Source organism: Prunus avium, chromosome 1 (assembly GCF_965620075.1).
Source record: "Prunus avium chromosome 1, drPruAviu1.hap1.1, whole genome shotgun sequence".
NCBI lineage: Eukaryota > Viridiplantae > Streptophyta > Magnoliopsida > Rosales > Rosaceae > Prunus > Prunus avium.
Window position 1 is genome coordinate 5,105,237 of NC_142284.1, and position 21,426 is coordinate 5,126,662.

Genomic DNA, 21,426 nt, shown 5'->3' on the forward strand with positions numbered 1-21,426 from the left:
ACTCATAGTCGTCACATGCATAAGCCATGCAACATGTAGGCATGTACTGGCTATTTGCTTGGGGAAATTGGTAATCACCAAATAATCATAATAGGATTGGCAAATATGTGGGTGTTAGTTTGTTGATTAGGATTTGATTTGGTTTTGTTCTTCTCAGTAGGATATTGTTATGATGTTGTTATTTGGTGCTAGCAGAGTTTTTAGAATAATATTGTGAGCTATCTTTCAACCTCGAAATTTGGTGATAAATGTTTACCAACTTAGGTTACCAATTCACAGAAAGCTCAAATAGTTATTAGGTAGTGCTTCTTTTTACTTTGAGAATAAAATTTGCAAATGGACAACACACTGTAGTGGCCAACTAGCCTAACTCACATATGTTATGTTACAAAAACCTCGTAATCTATTTATTGGTTGTGTAGCGATGTTAAAATTGCTGCAAACAAATAAAACTTAAATACAAATAGCATCCCTAGTCCTTTTATGTGGAGAGGAGGAAATCAATGAAGTGATCATGCCAATGAGCACTCAGCTGGAAACCCTTGTGGGAAGCGCTTGGTATCTCTGCAATAGTTGTAAATCATGTAGTTCTTCTGAACCCATTTGATTCTTTCTTGGCCAGTTGCATCCAGTGACTGACTCAACCAGCTGGGGGAGCTTGAGGAACTGGAAGAAGAACAGTGGGAAGAGCCTGAAGACCAAGTGCAAGCTTGGGCGTTGAAGTTTCTGTATGAGGCTGTAAATGGGGCTTTACTCCAATCTGCCTTCACAAGCCCTCCACGTGTGGCCCAATCATCTGCATTCCACAGGCTTGAGTATATTGACATGGCTTGGTTCTTTGGGAAAGGAATTCCCTTCGATTCTAAATTCTTGAACTGTCTAATGGGTGTCCCATCCACAGAGAATCTAATTAATCAAGAAGAACAAAGCATAGAAGTTTATTAGGATACATACAAACAAATATTGAGTAATTCTAAATGGGCTAATGTTGTATTGTCAGACTAAAATTAAACCGTAAATATTCATACAAAAAATCAACATGATCAAAGGTTCAGATTTACTAGCAAAATAATCATCTTATGTTTTGAAGAGAATATTTCCTATGTTATATGTACCATATGTACTAACTATATCACTAATTACATGCCTCGCAAAGATGAAATTCATTTACTAACTACATAACTGAATCTCATCGAGGTCTTATTCAGTGAGACATGTTATCAGTAAGTATGATACAAATAGTTTTAACAAGTCAAAATGAGAGAGAGAGAGAGAGAGAGCTTTAGTTTAATTACATGATGCTTTGAGGGTTCCACAAGATGGAATAGGTGTGGAAGTCTTTGGTGGGATCAAACCAAAGATAGAATTGTTGCTCCCTATTACCCTTCCCTTGTGTGAAAACATTTGTGTGTAGAATATAAGGATCTCCGCTTAGGTTGCCTAGAAACTCAAAATCTATCTCATCATGAGTAGAACCCAACGAGGACAGCTGCAAAATTCACACATATAAAAACATTAGACATGCATGATATGGATATGATGTATTACGTATATAAAAATCAGAATTAGGAAAGCAGCTAAATTATACATGATGAACTACTCACATAGTAAGCCGTAACAGTACCAGCAGAGTTACCAGGCACAAGCTTGATCTGCATATCAATTTTCCCAAACAAGTACTGATTCTTGGACTTGAAACCTGACCCCGAAGTCTTGTCCAGGGACAGCGTAAGAAGCTGCCCGTTGTCGAGTATTTGCGCTCGACCGTCACCCCATGTTATGTCAAAATCTTGGTTGAGGTTACCAGCCGAAGCCACAACCAAAATGTTGAACAAAGTTTGCAGAAGTACTAGAACTAAGAATATCTTAGTCATGGTTTGGTTGGTCGAATTGAGGAAATGGGAAGGCAAGAGAGAGAGGTGTTTGATGAAATGCATGGGAATGGAGAGGGGTATATATAGTGGTTTGATGGGTGTGGGAGAGTATGGGAGAAGTAGTAGGGCTAGGCTAGGCTAGTAGGCAATGATCGATCAGTTGTGGTGGTGGTGGTGTTGAAGTGGTTGGGAAATATGCATGCGTTTGCTTAAGAGATTTGGGTTGACTTGGCTTGGGTTTATATGAGAGTGGGGACCAAAGACAGCTAATAAAGATGATGTTCATTTCTCCAAGCTTAAGTTTTTTCTTTCTTTTTTGGGGTTGCTCTCCAATCCAATTAGAAGGCCTTGTGAAGTTGGGAATCCAAATCTTTTTCTACGCGGTTGTGAGGTATTAGAAGGTAAAGGGAAAGGCAGAGAGAGGGTTCAAATCCCATGTACATAATATCACAGCTGTCCAAGGCTTGTTTGGTTCGCTATGAATTGGGTTATCAAACCAAGTCTTCACTCTTAAATATCATTTGTGTGTTCCCCAAACTAGAAGACAATTGTTAATTGGTAGTAGAAAAGTAAATGATCGCATTACTATTCTTCTCAAAGCGTGTCACGTGTTATAGGTATTAACTGCGATTGTCCTTTTGTGACCAATTATTGTCTAGAGTCAAAAAAAATAGGGCAATGTTATCAGTTTGTCATCCGACTAATATAAAATTTAACGTGCAGAATGACAAACTGAAAGTGTGAATAACAATTGATGAGAAAAATTATACAGTGCTCAACTTCAAACCAAAATACATGCTAGTTGAGAACAAATATTACGAAATTTGTAGTCATGTACGCCACGTTGATTTCAGAATGAAATTTGTAGTCATAAATTATACCTTTTGTCTATTCGTCTTAAAATTCTTTTCAATTAATTGAGGTATTGAAGATGATAATAATAGTTAGTACTAGAAGCTTAGGTAAGAGGGACAATTAATATCTTTAATTATTGTCGGCGGGCTTTTATCCAACGTGTGCGGGAAGTCTAAAGTTCTAAAACATGACGCACCATAATTTGTATTGTATATGGCTCCCAACCTCAGCCTCAGCCAGCCAACCAAGGGAGAGAAGGTAGGTTGGTAGTGTCAATGTCAATTTCGCCAAACCAGAGTCTTGCGATTGTCATCAGTCAAATGTTGCTTTCATGCAAAGCTGTTGCCTGCTCATGGGCAATGGGCATATAAAAGATTCATTTATGTTTCTTTGTTTTTTACAGCACATACATAATCACCTTATAATACCATTTTATTATTTAATTTTCTCTTAGGATTGAAAAAATACAGTACTGTACTCTACTGTATAATAAAATAAAACGATGACGTTTGTACTTGCATGCATGTATCTAGGGCAGGTCCTCTGCTTCTGAACGTTTGAGCTTAGTTTAAATTTTGGTGTATTTCATTATCTATTATTATCGATAATATGTCAATAACAAAACACACCGACATAATACCGATACATAGAGACAGAATCGATAGAAAAATCCGACAACTTTTGTATATATACATATAAATATAGATATTATTATTGAATGGTGCTTTCTGTGTTATGTTATCTTGCACATTTACATATTTGTGACTGAGGGGCAGTAACAATAGCCAAGCAATCGGAAAAATGCTTGGATTATTCCCTAGTCATCCTACTTACCTGTAAATCACAGTTTGAGATATATGCTAAACATTTCCTTCGTGTCTTTGATGAGCCATTTCTATATAAATTATGATTTGCAAAAAGGAGAAATCACTCATCCATGAAAATGGTCAATGGTCGATCCAACAAGTTGAAAAAACTGAACCTGAACAATTATTTTGCTATTGTGTCCCCCTTTTTTATCTCCACTTTGTCCACAATTATTGCTTGAATGACCCTTTTCTTTATCTTCCTAGAAGTGGCGCATAATCTAATGACCATATCCAAGCCATCGTCCATTTGTCCAATTCCATTTTGCCATCCCCACTTTGTTATTTCTTCGAAAGTAGGGTTGTGTGGTTACATGATTTGTAGTTCATCTTTATCTCTAGCTAGCTACATGATTAGTTCAAAACGATAAGAATGAAGCCAATAATATAATAACACTTAGAATAGACATGATAACAAATTTTAAATGATTGGAAAGTAGATAAAATACTCTCTTAATCGGTCGACACAAACATGGGTCCTCGTCAAATGTTGCTTTCTTGCCCATCCCGGCAGAGTGGTTACGGGTTGCTAAATTCATAAATAGCTGTCCTGCTCTTTCAACAATCCATTTGAGAACAAATGATTGCATTGAATTCCACTATCAAACAAACAAGTTCATTGAACTGTAATCAGTTCACAGGTCTTTCAATCATTCATTCAAACTGTTTCAATTCGCGAACTTATCGATAAATAAATAAATTCCGCACACCAGACGCATCTTTTCCAACGTACTTCAAACCCTTCAAGCACAAATAACCATTCACTTGGACAGCTTCTTCCTACCAACACTTGCCAACATCTTTTAAAAGGAAAACAGAAAATTTGATCTCCACACTACCAACACTCATACAGGGCTGAGACAGGTGTGAGAGACAGAAATTTGATAAAATATCACATATAATCATGTAAAAAACATCCGTAATCTACCCTCCAATATAGCTCATCAAAAACATTGACTGACCTGCCCATGTTCAAGAATTTGTGCATCTCTCATCCATATACTGCACCAGTTAGCAACCCAATAGGTAGACTTGGTTATAATCGTAAAACGTCATGGACAAAACTACATCTCCAGCCGTCTGACGGCTAGCTGAATACTGCAATCAGGCTTTCACTAGTTTCAGACATCCATCCCTAAGGTGGATGATCCCTCTTATAGAGAGGGGAGAGTAACTCTAATTACAGATATGAATGATTAAAAATTACCTACTGATACTGTGTGGAAGTGAAGGTAAACAGTTTCCAATACATTTCTAATAAACGATAAATCTTTTTTTTTTATAATTTTTTATTGAAACAGATGCAGCACTCTCCAGCTAAACAAATCCTTTACTATAAAGCAATCCCTGAAACCCTGCATTCTTGTTCGTGAAGCAAGCTTTAATTTTGACCCCTAAAAAGAAAAAGCAAGCTTGAAGGGTGACTTCAGTGGCTCCAAAGTACTGATTTTTCAAGCACCTTCACATATAATTTACTATATTATAATTACAGTTTCACCTTGCTTTCTTTTTGTTTTGGGGGGGTTAAAATACGAGGGTTAAGAATCCCAAAAACACTATATTAATCATCCATACAAATATGGCGGGCCTTAGAGACCCATACAAATGTCATCGATGAGAACTGGTCCAACCCAACTGGGAGACCTTTCTTTCCATTTCATTATCAGCCGCTTTTCTTATTGCTCATACATCATTCTCACCAGAGGAAAACAAGTTGCTAGAACTACTTTGCCTCATTGACAAACCAAATCCTTACCTAATGTTGAAAACGGAAAGAAAAATACAGGGGAAAACGGAAATTGGAACATTGATGTAATAAACTACTCAAATAAGCCTAGGGAACTAACCTTAGAACTGTGTCCATGAATTAAATTACGAAGCACAAACAGAACAAGCAACATAGCCAATCAATACAAATAGGGCAGTAACACAACAAGGCCGTGAGAATAAGTAAATATATCATACTTTATTTAAATACATCAGGTTTGATGCAATTATCTTTCCTGTCCTCTCAAACAGAAATTCTGTAATCTTATACCTGCCCCCCTTTTTGTTTTAAACCCAACAAATGTTATATGGGTAGAACCACTCCTTCAATTGCTCAAAAATTCCTCTCTGAATGTTTCGTTTTGTGTTCCTCATTTTAAATACTTAAGGAAATGAGGATTCTCATATGCTTGAACAACAATGTCACATAAGCCCAAACTATTGACATAGCAAGTTTAACCCTACTAATAAATGAAACTTCTGGAATGGATAACCCATAGGCTTTGCTCTGTAGTGATCTCATAACTAAGCTCACATACTAGGACCAAGGATCAATACAAAATATATCAACGTTACACCACATGTTCAGTTCACACATGCTACAGACGTGCCCACACACGCAACAGACACGAATCCATTCTCTCGGAAACAGTTCAGCCTCAAAGATTATGTATTGCATATACTGTTTAAAATGATATGAGAGTTAATTCTCTCAGCACTAATATCTCTGCACACAAAACCTTTACATGATCTCACCTTCATTTCTTTCACAACTTTGTTATGTCTCTTTTTGTAACTATCGCATATTTGCTTCCACCATAAATCTACTTCGTCTCCAATGAGTTCTAGTTTCAATAAGAATGCTCTTTCTTACTGTTCATATGTTAGGATATGAATATACCACTCCATTTTGTTATGCTTATCTCTTTTGAAGCAATAGGACTGTTATGCTTTTGCTAAACTTCTATTCTACCCATTAGTAAACGTGAAAAAAGTTTTCTTAATGAACAATGTTCTTCAAGCTTCAACATGTCCAAACTTCAACAAAAGTAGTTAGATCATTATATATTTAGAAAATATCAATCCAAAGATTAACACTCTCATCCACAACGCGCTAGCAAAAGAAACAGTGCACTGAACAAGTTTACTGCCAACAAAGGTCTTACAGAAACACAATGGTTCATCACTACCCATGTTCAGAAATCATTTATCTAACAATCATAATGTCATCATAAGTTTGCATTCAACCGAAAAGGAATACAAGATAAAATATCTAAGGTATTCCAGCTGGACGAAAGTCTAATTTCCAAGTTCCCTCCATAATGCTAAAGTAACTCAACAAACATAAAACCAAACCTAGAGACAAGAAAAGTCACACAACACAACAGTTTAGCTTCCCCTGAAAATCATATGTATTGGCATTTGGCTGTACCTTTATTCATATAATTCAAGCAAACAAATTGCACAATGAATTTAAAAATAAATGGAAACCGGAAAGGAGCGTATGGCTCAAGCTAAATTAGAAAAAACACAGCTCTTTTTATTTACTCATAATGAAAGTTGAGTGTTTCCACTACATAGATGATGTAACACAAGATGAGTACAAGTTCACTATTTGGCCAGATAATGAGTACACTTAAGCTTAACAAGCTCTCCCTCTATTAAGAACAACCAGTATATATCATAAGCATTGTTAAAAATGAACAAAAATTTTATAAAATAAAACCCATTACAAGAAAACACTAAAAAACGAAGAAGAGATCTGTACATGTGAAGTTGAAGCAGAGCTAAGGAGATGCTAAACAGGTGGAATGTTGGAGAAAGAGAAGCCCTTGTAACCTTTATAAGCATAGTAAGCAATCCGCGTGTAATAGAACCCCGGAAGGAACAAGATCGCCCCAAGTATCGCAAAGAATAAGCCTGAAATCATCGAAAAAATACCCCAAAATTAAGAAAAATTGAAAATAAAATTAAACAAGAGGGTTTTTAGGGTTAGGGTTAGTAAGGTAGAGGGTACCGTGAGCTTTGTCGCCGCCGACATGGTTGTAGGCCATGAGGCCGCCGATGACAATGCCGAGAGTGCCGGTGATGAGGAGAGCGAAGGCGAGAGCGATCTCTTTGATGGGAGGCTTGTTGTTGACTGTGTAAGAGTCCACCATCATCATGTCTTCGTCTGTTATCGAAAACGCGTGATCCACATACGCCATGGCTGGTTCTCTGATTGGTTCGTTTTGTGCTCTGAAAACTGGATTTGGATTTTGGGTTTTCGGAATTTGGGGATTTGAATATTAGCTGAGGTTCGAATTTGGGTTTGGGTTTGTTGAGAGCTTTTGATTCAAAGTTTGAAGCTGAGGAGGAGTTTAGGGTAATGGTCAAAACTTAAAAAGGGACAAGGCGACTGAGTCTGCGGAGGATTGAGGAAGAAGATATAATGCACACGGCGTTTTGTCTGCTGCTGCCACGTGTAACACGTACCAAGTCATCATCAGGTGTTACGTATTTTTTTACGTTATTATTTAAGTTCAATCACATGACGTGTCATGCGTTACATTAAATAATCTCGTGTCACATAAATACTTATCTTTACTTTCTTCCTTGAAATCACAGATTCGATGAAAGACATGATGTGTACGTACATTAATTTTTGTTTATAATAAATGATTTCTAAGCACATAATATATTATTTATATCGATTATAAATCATATCGTCCAATCATATTTTAACATAGAAACTAGTAACACAACCATGGTGGTGGTGTGTGATAGTTGAGAATCAGTGTAGCTGCACAATAGAAAACTTCTAGCTCTGCTAAAAAGCTACAACACTTGTCTTTATAGGGTTAAGAGAAAAACTTGGACACCAGGAAGCCTAATTGATATAGAACAATCATAAGAAATCCAAAACTTAACACAATTTGAGACTCCAATCACCCCAAAAACTCATAAGTTAAGTTACCTCTGCCTATCGGCAAGAGGTAGGCTTCTGAGCTGACCAAAGAATTAAGATTGAACAAAAAACTTGACTGATGATGATTGTTCTTGCATTAACCGCAGCTGCCCTTCAGAAACTAAACCTTTAGGAGGGTTCCAAGGCAATTCGTCCTCTCCAACGGAACTACTTTCGCACTCCTCCTCTGATCTAATCAGCGGCGGAGGCACATGGGGACCAGTGCAGTCACTGGCCCCTCACTGAAATTTTATTTAAAAAATAATAATACTAGTATACAGAGTCTCTAGCTACATATTTAGTAGTCATATGGGCCAAAGAAGATTTCAGGCTAAGAAGTTAAGCTATGGGGGCGTGGTCCAGCAAGCAGCCAAAGTAGATTTCAGCAACGTGTGCCCTCTTGACAGCCAAATATCCTAAAATCATACATTACCCATTCCTAAAAGGATTAGAACTATTATTATTATTATTATTATTATTATTATTATTATTATTATTATATATTGCCTTCTTGTCACGCCCCAGACCCGGGGGTCTGTGGAAACCCCGCGCCCGGTGCATGAGAAAATAAAAAGTAAAATAAAATAAAAAGAAATACAAAGAAAGCCAAAATAAGGTTTAAAATAAACTTCTCTTTTAAAAATAGCTCCCAAAATCTTACAACTTTACATGAAATAAATAAAGCTCTATCATTCTCATCTAATTCAGCTTTAACTGGTTAATGCCTAGGTCTCTCAACGCCTTAGCTTGACGGGCAACGGCTAATGAGCCTATCTGACAGCTAGACAACTCGATGACTAGTGAGTAAAGGAAACTTGACAGAAAAACCAGAAGATTAAACCAACAACTTAGTTTGGACCTTAAACTTAACAACTCTTCTAGGGACTTTTGGCTCTGATACCAGGTACTGGCCCAGACTCTTAAGAGCAAAATTTTTTTCTCAATCAATTTTAAGCTTTTGAGCGGAAGGTAGTGTAGAGACGTAGAGAATAAACATAATTATTATGAGGAATTCAAACATACAAAGCCAAAACCAAGGATAATAATATAGAGAAATTAAATACGATATCAAACGTAGTATCATTAATATTCAACAAACTTACATAGAAGCAGGGAAAGCAGTAGTGCTTAACAGAAGCTTCGCAGAAGCAGCACTTGAAAACACTCAAAAACACTCCAAAATACTCAAAACACAAAGTTTATTTTCTGCTTGAGAGGCGATCTTTTTTTCGGTGCTTCGCAAAGGAGGAGAAGCCCTTCATTTAAAGCCTCCTGGCTGTTGACGTGTCAATTAGAGGCAGAAGATCACAAAGCGGCCTACAGTAGAGCGGCATCTTCACTTTAATGATTCTGTCCGAACGTTCACGCAAACGGCCAAAAAAGGAAAAAGGCAGACTCTTACAAAAGGCAAATAAAAACAGAGTAAAAGCAGGAACGTCTTGCTTTTACCAGAAAAAACGTAAAAGTAAAAAGCTTTATCAAAAATTACAGTAAACACAAATTGTCTTCTTATTAGACATAATATTACTTGGGCCCACCATAAAGATCCGAATGGAGATCCGGATGAAAGTGGTCAAGCATGTCTTCATTAGCAAAAGGGTCCACCTCATCTTCAGGTTGAGTGGCGGAAGCTGATGCCATCGACTCGTCATCTAAATCCAGGATCTCGAGGACTTTCTTTTTCAAATCTTCTTTTGATGAAGAAGAGCCTGACTGATCTATCAGCATCTGTAGCCTTTGCGAAACACTTAGATTGGCAGAAGAAGTGACCAAAGGCTGAGCAGCAACAGGATCAAAGGAGGGAATAATTGCTGGGGTAATCTTGACAGGAACTAAGTGGTCTCTTGTGAATTTGTCCCACCAACGAATTAAGATGCTTCGGACTAAGTTAGGAATATAGGTCCATTCTTCATCAATGTCTTCCGAGATAATATATTCTCATTTTAATATCCAAGGTAGCTCATACATTATCATGAACCACATGAACAAAGTCCTCTGATCAGGATGATTCTTATTCCATTTACAAAATTTCATTTGAAAGGACTCCTTAATTTCAGGAGGAAGGTATTCCATAGTAGGACCCCAGATAAGGAAAAAGCTCTTGAACCAATTTGGGAGTTCTTTCAAAGCCCGAAGCTTAAATTGGATGAACCAAGTATGAGAATAGTTTTGATTTTGAAAACATAAGACATATTCCCATGCTTTTTAATAATCCCAGAAGTTATATGAATATGGCCTAATTTCAGGATGGATAAATCTTTTAGCCCTTTCAGGGCTAGGACCCCATTCTTCCAAGGAAATAACATTTAGAATTTGGATTTTGGAAAAGGCTATTGTGTTGGTATTTTCACCTCTATGACGATGAACTATATTAACAGATTTAGTTTCAATTAGGAGAGTTTCATAGAATAGACGGGGCTTATTTAAGGGAGGAAGGTTATCCCTTAAATATTTTTCAACTAGAAAATTCGGATGTTTGTCCAGATCATTCATTTCAATAATTGCTACAGACATATTCATATACTCACGGAATGGATTTTCAGCAATCTGCTTCTCCTTACCCTTATTATATGGAGAAGAAGTCATCAAGGGCTTTGGATCAGTCGGGGAAGACCTAGCAAGAGCTCCTGAAGAGCTCCTACTTGGAGTCATTTGTCCGGAACTCCTGGTTCGCACCCTGCAAGAATTCTCGAGTTAAGAAATCAGGGAGCGCATTAGTTTCACCTTTAATAAATTCAATATCAAAATCGAAAGCAGATAGTATTCCTTGCCATCTTGCGAAAATTTGTTTTGATGCTAAATTTTTTACATCTTTAAACAAAATGTCTTTTGCAGCCTTGCAATCCACTCTTATCAGGAATTTTTTATTTAAAAGATCACTCTCGAATTTAGAAACAGCATGGACTATGGCTAGCATTTCTTTCTTAACAGTAGAATAATTCTTTTGGGCCGGTTTCCAAACTCCAGAAGTGAATCTAACCAGTTGTTCTGAATTATTGACCTTCTGTTTTAGGATTCCTCCATACCCGATTTCTGAAGCATCTGTTTCTACTATTTTAAAGGCTTCGGGGTTGGCTAAGGCTAAGCAAGGAAGTTCTTTGACTTTAATTTTCAACCTTCTTACCGCTTTAGTGTGTTCTTCTGACCAGGGAGTTGGGTTCTTTTTCAACCTTTGGTATAACAATTTTGAATCTTGAGCCAAATCTTTATAAAAATATTTTATATAATTAAGACTTCCTAAGAACCTTTGTAACTGTTGCTTGTCCCTTATCTCATCAGGGAATTTTTCAGCAAAGGATATTGCTCGATCAATAGGAACTATCAGTCCCTTATTAAAAAAACGAATCTTTGAAGAAAATAATTTCATTTTCTTTGCCGAAACCACTAATCCTGCATGCTTCACAACTCTCAAAAAGATATTCAGATGTTTAAAGTGTTGTTCTAAAGAATTAGAATAAACTAAAACATCATCAATATAAACAATGGTGAAAGCTGTGTAAGGATTAAATATATCATTCATAATATTTTGAAACTCAGAGGGAGCATTTTTTAGACCAAACGGTAAAACATTCCATTCGTAATGTCCGAAGGGGACATTAAAGGCTGTTTTGTACCTGTCTTTTTCCGCAATTTGAATTTGCCAATATCCCGATTTCATATCAAATTTAGAAAAAATTACTGCCTTATTCAATCTATCCAAAAGGTCCTTTTTATTAGGAATTGGATATCTAACCCATTTTAAGGCTTTATTAAGAGGTTTGTAGTTTATCACCAATCTAGGTACCCCTCTTTCTAATTCTGCTGCGTTTTCTACATAGAAGGCAGAACAGCTCCAGGGAGATGAGCTTTTCCTAATTAATTTTTTCCCTAATAAATCTTGAATTTCAGATTTACAAATTTCCATTAGCCTAGCATTCATTTGTATTGGCCTAGCTTTGGTTGGGATTTTCTTTTCATCAAAATCAGGCTCATACGACAATTCCACTATGTGTTTTTTCCTATTCCAAAAAGCATTGGGTATTTCGGCACAAACTTGATTTTCAAACATCTTTTGGACTTCTTCTACCTTTTCTTTTACCCTCTTGTCTTGCAGTTGTTCCTCTATTCTTTTGTACTGCAATTCTTCTTTCAGGTGATATAGATAACTTTCTTTCTTCTTTATCTTTTCTTGAATTTCATTAATATACTTATGCTTGAGTGGTTGAGAGAACCTAAAGACTATAGGTTGACCCTCTACCTCAGTTCTTATTCCCTCTTCAGAAACAGAGAAGGGATAAAGCATATTAATGAAAGGGGTTCCTAATATCAGGGACTGGTTTAATCCTTTCACCAAGACAAAAGGGGTTTCAAAGCAAATTCCCTGATTAAGTACAGCAGCATTAGATAATTTAAACTGAATCCCCATCTTTTGACTATTGACTGCTGTGTGTAGGACTTGGGTAGTTTTCTGAAAATACCTCGTTGGCACAACACCTTCATTTATACAATTAAGATCGGCTCCAGTGTCTATCAGCCCTTCAACAGTAAACTTGTAGGTTTTATTAATAACAATAGTTATCATCGCATACCATTTTTGTGATATCACCTTATCTATGCTATTAATGAATCTCATAGTATTAACTTGTTCTTCTTGGAGGGTTTCTCTTGTTACAGGTTCTATTTTCTCTTGAAATTCTTCCATTAGGTTTTCGAATTCTAATTGCTCAGATTTTTCTTCTGTATCTTCTTCTGAAAAAGGATGATAGAGTTCTAAAACTCTAACCCTATTTTTTAACTCTCTAAGTTCTTCTTTCACATCATGGACTTCGCACTGAAGGTCGTTGAGCGTAGGTTCCTTTTTATGAATTTTATCATTCATTCTGTTTACTATAGTCTTAAAACTATAGTTTTCAACTGGTTGTCTTACATTAGCTATGGCCGGTTGGGGATTATTTGGTCTGGTTCTAGCTAGCGAGATATAACTTTCCAAAGCTTCTCTCTTCTTTTATGGATCTTCTATTTTATCAATTAAGTCTACTATTAGACTTTCTTCTTTTGTTAAGACACATATTCTCAGATCTTTAAATTGACAGGCGCACTCTTCCTCGCTACCTGAGCTAGTCTCAGTATCTGATTCAAACAATTCTTCATTTTCTAGTTGGGCTAGTTCGTCATCACTATCTTGTTCAGAACCAGAAGAATTAAGCATTATTTGGAAAGCTGTTGCTTAAGGTCTTCACTAATGCTTAGGTTACTGATTTTATCCTTCATTTTGCACTCAGACTTATAATGTCCTACTTTTCCACACTTATAGCATGTAGGGACAGCTCCTTTCTTTCCTTTACTAGCCTTTTTGCTAGTATCTCCTGTGTATTTCCTTTTTCTGAAAGTTCTATATGGCTTCTTAGGTTCAGACTTATATTTCTCGTATTTTTTAGTCTTACGCCCCCCAAATTTCTTTCCCTTCTTGTATGTTTTATGTGAATATGATTTTATTGGTTCAAAACCAAATTGTTCACAAAAGTCACCTAATTCCTTTTTTCCTAGGGCCTTTTGCTTATCAAGCTGTTTTCTTAATTTCATATCTGTGCAAAGAGCTAATCCTTCTGCGCAGATTTCAGAGGACAATTCCCCATAGGTGTAAGACCCATAAGGAATGACACCACAATTTTTCTCTTTAATTCTATTCCTAACCTTTTCAGCGAATAGAAGTGGCAATCCTGAAAGAAATTTCTCTTTCCAAAAGTCAGCATTACAGTCTTGCCTAGTGAATACCTTGGAGTAAAACACGTCCTTATACCATCTAAAATGGGACAAGGTAGGACACTTAAGGTTCATTAAGAGTTCTCTAGACCTGTCGTGCTGTAATTCTGTAGTTCCTACAAAATGTAGAGTAATTGTGTAAATTAGTGAATTTACCGCATCTTCCTGGTAAATGTTTTCACTTTTGATTAATCCAGTTACTGGGTCTTGTACATTCTGCTGACCAATAGCCACCTGGGCGTTCAGGATTTGGGCTCTTGCTGAGTCGGTTAGGTGGAAATCCCACCATCCTTTTAATTGACCTACAAAGCCTGCGATGATAGCTTCAGCCACCCTCTTATCTCCATTTCCTTTTATCTTAGAGGCTGTAGCGTACATCATCATATGTTTCATTGCATTAATGATCTGATATTCCGTTAGACCATCAATATTCCATTCTACTATGGAGCTTCCATCATACTGAGCGGAATTCCACATTCCGTCTTCCTCAAACTGTAAATCTACTGGAGTGGGTCGGGGGTAGTAATTTCTTGTTTTAGCAGTTTGAGTGAATTTCTTTTCATTTGTTAACCTATTAATTTCAGGTCGTTCTTCCTTAAACATTGTTTCAAGGTCTTCTATTTCTCCTTCAGTGAGAACCGACACTTGAGGACCTTTTCCTTTATCTGACAATTTTACTTCTGATAATTTCTTTGCCAGGATGTCAACAAAATTTTCATCTTCTGACAATGTTCTTCCCATCTTAAAGTTTTTATTATCTAAAGGGGGAGGTGGTTTGAAGAACACCTGACTACTCATTTCCTTGATCCTTTTAGTTTCTGAGGGACCGGGGTCGGATTTCTGCTCCTTTACAGAAACAGACGTTTCAATTCTAGTGACTTGCTTTCCTAGAGACTGCAGAAACAGGTTGGTGTAATTATTCTGCTGAATAACTGCGCCTATATCCTCTTTACTAGCTGTGCGAAAATTATTGGCGCTATCATCAAGGAAAGTGGTTTCTTTGTAGGGAGCCGCTATCATATCTTTCTGTTTAATTACCATCTCGGGTGGATGTACGGCTTTTACTGATTTCCCATCTTTGGAAGTGTAAGTCGAGAATGGGCTTCCTATCATCTCTACATGGCTCCTATATTCAGGAATGTCATATTTCTGAGCACACCAATCTAACCACGTAAAAAAGAAACAATTGAATTTCTTTTCTTTCATAAAGGCGGTATGGGCTTTCCAGAGATGATTTTGCCTATGTTCCTAAAAGGCTGTTTCAAACCAGATTCTTTTATTAATATTTTCAATACTCAGATAATTCCTTTTTATCTTTTCGTGTTCTATTTCAAAGGATTTTAACATATTTATTTCAAATTCTACATCCGAGAAGGAAGGCTCGGGTTGAGGTGGATTTATCCTAATTCTTGGGTTTGGAAGGGTTTGTTCAAACCTGTAGGCTGGCCTTTGTGTTTTTTCCTGGGTTCTCCTAAGACCTGCCAAGATCATTCTGTCATGGTCTAGATCGTAAGCTATATCAGAGGAGGTGCTCGACCTATGGGGTTCTAGGTTGGATCTAGAGGGTGCTAGATCAATCCTAGAGGTACTCGACCTATGTGGTTCTAGGTTAGATCCAAAGGGTGCTAGATCAATCCTAGTTTTTCTAGTGTTGGAGAATTGTATTTCTACCTCTCCATCAGCGAATTGGGAGATCCGAGTAGGTTCTTGATTTTCAAGGGGCTTCTTTGGGACTATTTCATCCAAAATCCACTTTTCTGGTAGGGTTATATCACTCCACTTTATCATTTTTGGGACTGCTACGTTTGATTTTTCAAGGTTGGTTTGGAACAAGGTAGTTTCACCTTTGCTGTCTAAATCTTTAGCTTTGGGACAGACAGTGTTCATAACCTTATATGAAACCCTATAAATGATCGCTAGATTTTGGGATCCTGGGTCCATATCATAACCCTGAGTTTGAATATTCAATGTTAAAGCTTTTAAGACATTTACGTCGGAAAGTGCAACAGAAAAGTTTGGGAAACAGTTAAAGTATATCGGACCTTCCCCTAAGGTTGACTCAACTATTCCTAACAAGGAATCCGTGAACTTTCTATGTCTTCCATCTCTTACACAAAGCAAGATTGAACTGGGCAATCCTGTTCTGGTAAGTGGTTTCACCGCTACCTGCCGTTGCTCGAAAGCTTACCATTATATATATATATATAATGTGAAAGATCTCACCAAATTAGACATGCTTGACTTCAAATAGAGAGATATTTGTAAATAGAATAAATCCACGATAATTCATGGTTTTCATATTTTATCACAAAATAAAAACTTTTAGAACACATTGCATAAACCACTCACCTCGATAATAAGAACCCTTAAAATAAATTGACAAGACAACCCATCTACCTTTCTCCTCCAAGAATTTCCTCACTATTCTCTCTCCCTCTACGTTTTTCTCTCTTGTTTCTTTTTCTCTTCGCATGTATGTCTATCCAAGTTTTTAATGTGGAAGGTTTCCTATTTAAACAACAAGAGAGGCGACAATCCAATGTTCACCTATTGGCTGGTAACAACTTGTTATCCAAGTTTTGAATAACTTCTTCAAACCATGACGGTAAGAAAAGATATGCATGTAAAAAGAACAAAATATCTTTCATACTCTAATATTAATGGTAGCCACTTGTAAGTCATTTAGAAAATTTGCATGTGCTAATGCCACCTCTTGCTTTCAATATTATAAACTAAAGAAAAAAGTATTTAATTAATATATATATATATATATATATATATATTTTTTTTTTTTAAATACGATATTTCACACTTCTTGTATAAATCAATAAACTTAAGCCTTTTTCTCTTTTCTTGGGTCAGAAACACGACCAGACCAGCCAATTGATTGTGAGTTTTTTTTCTTCTCAAATTCTAATTATATTATCAAGTTTTTTTTTTAATTTCTATTAATTTTAATGGGTCTTTCAATTTATGTGTAGATTACCAAAGGGAAAAGGCTTTGGAGATATTTGGTAAATCGCTATTGAACTCCAAGTATGTATTTGTCTGTCCCTTGTAATTTTTCTTGCGTAGTATGTAATTATTTATGCAATTGTGAACTTGTGTTGGTGAAATTTTAATTTTAATTTATAAATTTCTATATATATGATTTTCTATTGTTTTGATTAATATATTGCTTTGAATTTAATGCTCAATTTGCTTCGGTTTATAAGTTTGAGAAGATGTTCATAATTGTTTCAATTTAAATTTAGTTCATATATGTGTTTCAGTTATGGAAAGATTTTTCAAAAGAAAATCAAAGTCTGAGTTAGTGGAGTCGTCACCTGCAAAAAGTCAAAAGAAAAATGAAAGTAGTTCAAACCAAACTACGGAAGTTAACTTGGAAAATTTGCCAGCTGATCCCGGATTACGTAATCAAATATTGAGTTACCATCCAAATGTTCGAGACCAAGTTCGAAGAGCTTATCTCCAAAAAGGTCCTTGTCACCTTGAGGGCATAATTTTCCTTACAAAAATTTTGGAGCAAAACAAAGACAATTTAATCCTAGTTGGTTTAGTGAGTTTCCTACTCGGTTAGAGTATAGCATAGAAAAAGATGCTGCCTTTTGTCTATGTTGTTATCTCTTTAAACCTGATATTGGAGAGCAATCTGGTGGTGAATCTTTTGTTGGTGTTGGATTTTCAAATTGGAAGAAAAAAGATAGACTACAAATTCATGTTGGAGGATCGAATAGTGCCCATAATAAAGCTTGGAGAAGTTGTGAGGTCTTATTAAACCAAAAGCAGCATATTGAAACAATTTTCTCAAAACACTCAAACCAAGATCGAATTGATTATCTCGTTTAGGTGCATCAGTTGGTGTTAGCAGGATACTTTTACAACAAGGGCTTCCATTTCGTGGGCATGATGAATATGAAAATTCAACAAATCAAGGGAATTTTCTTGCATTTTTATGATGGCTATGTCGTTTCAATGACAATATAAAAGTTGTCACGCTAAAAAATGCTCTTGAAAATATGAAGTTGACATCACCTGATATCCATAAGGACATTTCATGTGCTATTTCAACTGAAATTATCAATGCAATCATCATGGATATTGGTGATTCGTTATTTGCCATTCTTGTTGATGAATCATGTGACATGTCTTCAAATGAGCAGATGGCAATTGTGCTACATTATATGGATAAAGGTCAGGTAATTGAACATTTTGTAGGTATTGTGCATGTTACAGATACTAAATCTTCCTCACTCAAGTTAGCCGTTGACGATTTCTTTTCGAGACATGGATTAAGCATCTCTAGATTGCGAGGGCAAGGTTATGATGGCGCAAGTAATATGATAGGTGAGTTTAGTGGTCTTAAAACACTCATTCTAAATGAGAATGACTCTGCTTTTTATGTTCATTGTTTTGCTCATCAACTTCAACTAGCTCTAGTAGTTGTGGCAAAGAAACATTCAGAAATTGCAGGTTTATTTACTATGGTTTCTAATGTGGTGAATGTTGTGGGTGCATTCGCTAAGCGCCGTGATATGCTGAGAGAAAAGCATGCTGATGCAATTTTTGAAGCACTCAATAATAATGAGCTCTTAAATGGGCAAGCTCTGAATCAAGAAACTAATCTTAAGCAGTCTAGTGATACACGATGGAGCTCTCATTATAATTGTTTAATCAGTTTGGAAAACATGTTCCCATCTGTGATAGATGTGCTTAAGATTGTAAGAACAGATGGATCAGATTATGAACAAAAATTTGAAGCAAAGGTTCTATTAACTTTTATGCAGTCATTCAGCTTCATTTTTGGTCTACACTTGATGAAAAGAATTTTGGGAATCACAAACGACTTGTCTCAGGCATTACAAAAGAAAGATCAAGATATTGTAAAGGAAGATTGCAAAGTATGAGAGATAATGGTTGGGATTCTTTACTTGATCAAGTTTCTTTCTTTTGTGGCAAGTATAATATTGAAATTCTTAAAATGGATGATATTTTTTCCAGTGGAGGGAGACCAAAACGAAAAGCTGAGCCTATCACAAACTTACATCATTATCGTGTTGATTTATTCGTTGATGTCATTGATATTCAGCTCCAAGAGTTAAATGATCGGTTCAATGAAAAGAATACTGGATTACTTCTTTGTATGGCATGCTTGAGTCCAAGTAATTCACTCTCTGCTTTTGATAAAGCAAAGTTGATGCGACTTGCCCAATTTTATCCAAGTGATTTTTCTGAGCATGACCTCAAATTACTCGAAGAATAACTTGAGAATTACATTTGGGACGTGAGCTCTAACAGTGAATTTACATAATTGAAAGGGATTACTGATCTTGCGCAAAAGATGGTTGAGGCAAATAAAGATATATCTATCCTTTAGTGTACTTGCTTCTGACGCTAGCACTAATCCTACTTGTTGGGACTGCAAGTGTAGAGTGAGTATTTTCTGCTATATGAATATTGTGAAGAATCGGTTATGCAATCGAATGGGGGATTTGTGGATGAACGATTGCTTTGTTGCATATATTGAGAAAGACATTTTTAATAGTATAGATGACGAGGTTGTTATGCAACGACTTCAAATTATGAAAACTCGTCGATGACAATTATATATATATATATATATATATATATATATGTACGTACATATTTTTCAATAATACATTCGTATTCAATACACGTCTACTTTTTTTAAAAAAGCAAACGTACAATAGTTGTATTGTACATGTACATACGTATTTCTAATGCTTAATACACATATTTTTTACAAAATTTTCAGTAAGACACACAAAGTTCACGTATTATACAAATAATTCTCACATATTATTGAATAAGAATAATGTTATAAAAATTATACTAAAATATTATATAGTGGCTGATTAATATCTACTTTGGATATGTTGAAACTAGCAAATTAATGTCTATAAAGTACAAACAAATGAAACTTGACTCTTTTCTTTTTTTTATTTATATATTAAATAGCATAGATAGACCTTTTAGAACAGTATAGCCGGGCGGCTATACTACGATTTTTTTTCCAAAAATAGTATAGTGACACGTGGCATCTAATCGCTGGAGGGTCCTCATTTAAAAAATATATATATATAGTACAGCCGCCCGGCTATACTCTGTTTTTATTTTTTTATTTTAAAAGTAGAATTGTCTTGACACGTGGTGCCTAATGACTGGGGTCCTCTTTTTTTATATATAAAAAATTTCGTTGGGAGGAGTGTTTATGTTATTTTTTTTCTATTTTTTTAAAAATATATATAAAATTAGTTTTTTTACTTTTGTTTTTTCGCCAACTTCTTTAATTTAATTAATATCTTATCCTTCTTTGGTGCAAAAACAAAAAAAAAAAAAATACCCAATAATACATTCGTATTCTATACACGTCTATTGTTTTTTAAAAAGCAAACGTACAATAGTCATATTGTACATGTACATATGTATTTCTAATGCTTAATACACGTATTTTTTACAAAATTTTCAGTAATTCACACAAAGTTCACGAATTATACAAATAATTCTCACATATTATTGAATACGAATAATAAAAATATTATATAGTGGATTATTTATATCTACTTTGGATATGTTGAAACAAGCAAATTAATATCTATAAAGTACAAACTAATGAAACTTGGAGGGTCCTCTTTTCTTTTTTTAATTTATATATTAAATAGTCTAGATAGACATTTTAGAATATTATAGCTGTGCGGCTATACTACGATTTTTTTTTTCAAAAATAGTATAGTGACACGTGGCGTCTAATCGCTGGAGGGTCCTTTTTAAAAAAATTAAAAAAAATTCAGTACAGCTGCTCGGCTATACTCTGTGTTTTTAATTCTGTTTAAAAAGCAGAATTGTCTTGACACATGGCGCCTAATGACTGGGGTCCTCTTTTTCTTATGTATAAAAATAGTACAGCCGTCCGGCCATACTAAGTTTTTTAATTTTTTGAAAAACAGTATAGCCGCACAGCTATACGATTTTACAAACCCTTTAAGTAGCATAATATGTATTTCTCTTTTTTAATTCTTTGATTAGTAATTATGTTTCAGTTATTTACTTAGTGAATATTAAAGGAAAAAAAGAACAATTGAATTACTATTTATTAAGAAATATAATTCATGAAGTTAATTAAAATATTTAATACTAATTATTCACCAAATAAATAATAATTAAAATATAATTACTAATTTAACTAATTAAATCAGTCAAATATATTATTTAATTACCACAAATAAAATTTTAAAAAATTAATTAACCTAAACTTCCTAAGTTTATATTTATTATTTTTTTGAAATGACCTCTCCCGACGAAATGTCGTCGGCAAAGGTTCTTTTGTCGGGAGAAACCTAATCCGACAAATATT

General features: G+C 35.4%; 2 protein-coding genes and 1 pseudogene across 2 annotated transcripts; 1 reads left to right on the forward strand and 2 right to left on the reverse strand.

The window, feature by feature from the left end:
- Positions 1-380: 380 nt before the first annotated feature.
- Positions 381-2,048, reverse strand: LOC110758370 (putative xyloglucan endotransglucosylase/hydrolase protein 23). The gene is made up of 3 exons (XM_088255864.1): positions 1,605-2,048; positions 1,296-1,489; positions 381-906 (listed from the first exon to the last, which is right to left on the reverse strand). Exons 1-3 carry the CDS (start codon positions 1,935-1,937, stop codon positions 513-515), a joined length of 921 nt encoding a protein of 306 aa, XP_088111990.1. The 5' UTR covers positions 1,938-2,048; the 3' UTR covers positions 381-512.
- A 4,833-nt stretch (positions 2,049-6,881) lies between these two features.
- LOC110758324 (uncharacterized) lies at positions 6,882-7,765 on the reverse strand. The gene is made up of 2 exons (XM_021960152.2): positions 7,380-7,765; positions 6,882-7,282 (listed from the first exon to the last, which is right to left on the reverse strand). Exons 1-2 carry the CDS (start codon positions 7,567-7,569, stop codon positions 7,161-7,163), a joined length of 312 nt encoding a protein of 103 aa, XP_021815844.1. The 5' UTR covers positions 7,570-7,765; the 3' UTR covers positions 6,882-7,160.
- A 9,560-nt stretch (positions 7,766-17,325) lies between these two features.
- On the forward strand, positions 17,326-19,651 carry LOC110758394 (uncharacterized; annotated as a pseudogene).
- The last annotated feature ends 1,775 nt before the right edge of the window (positions 19,652-21,426 follow it).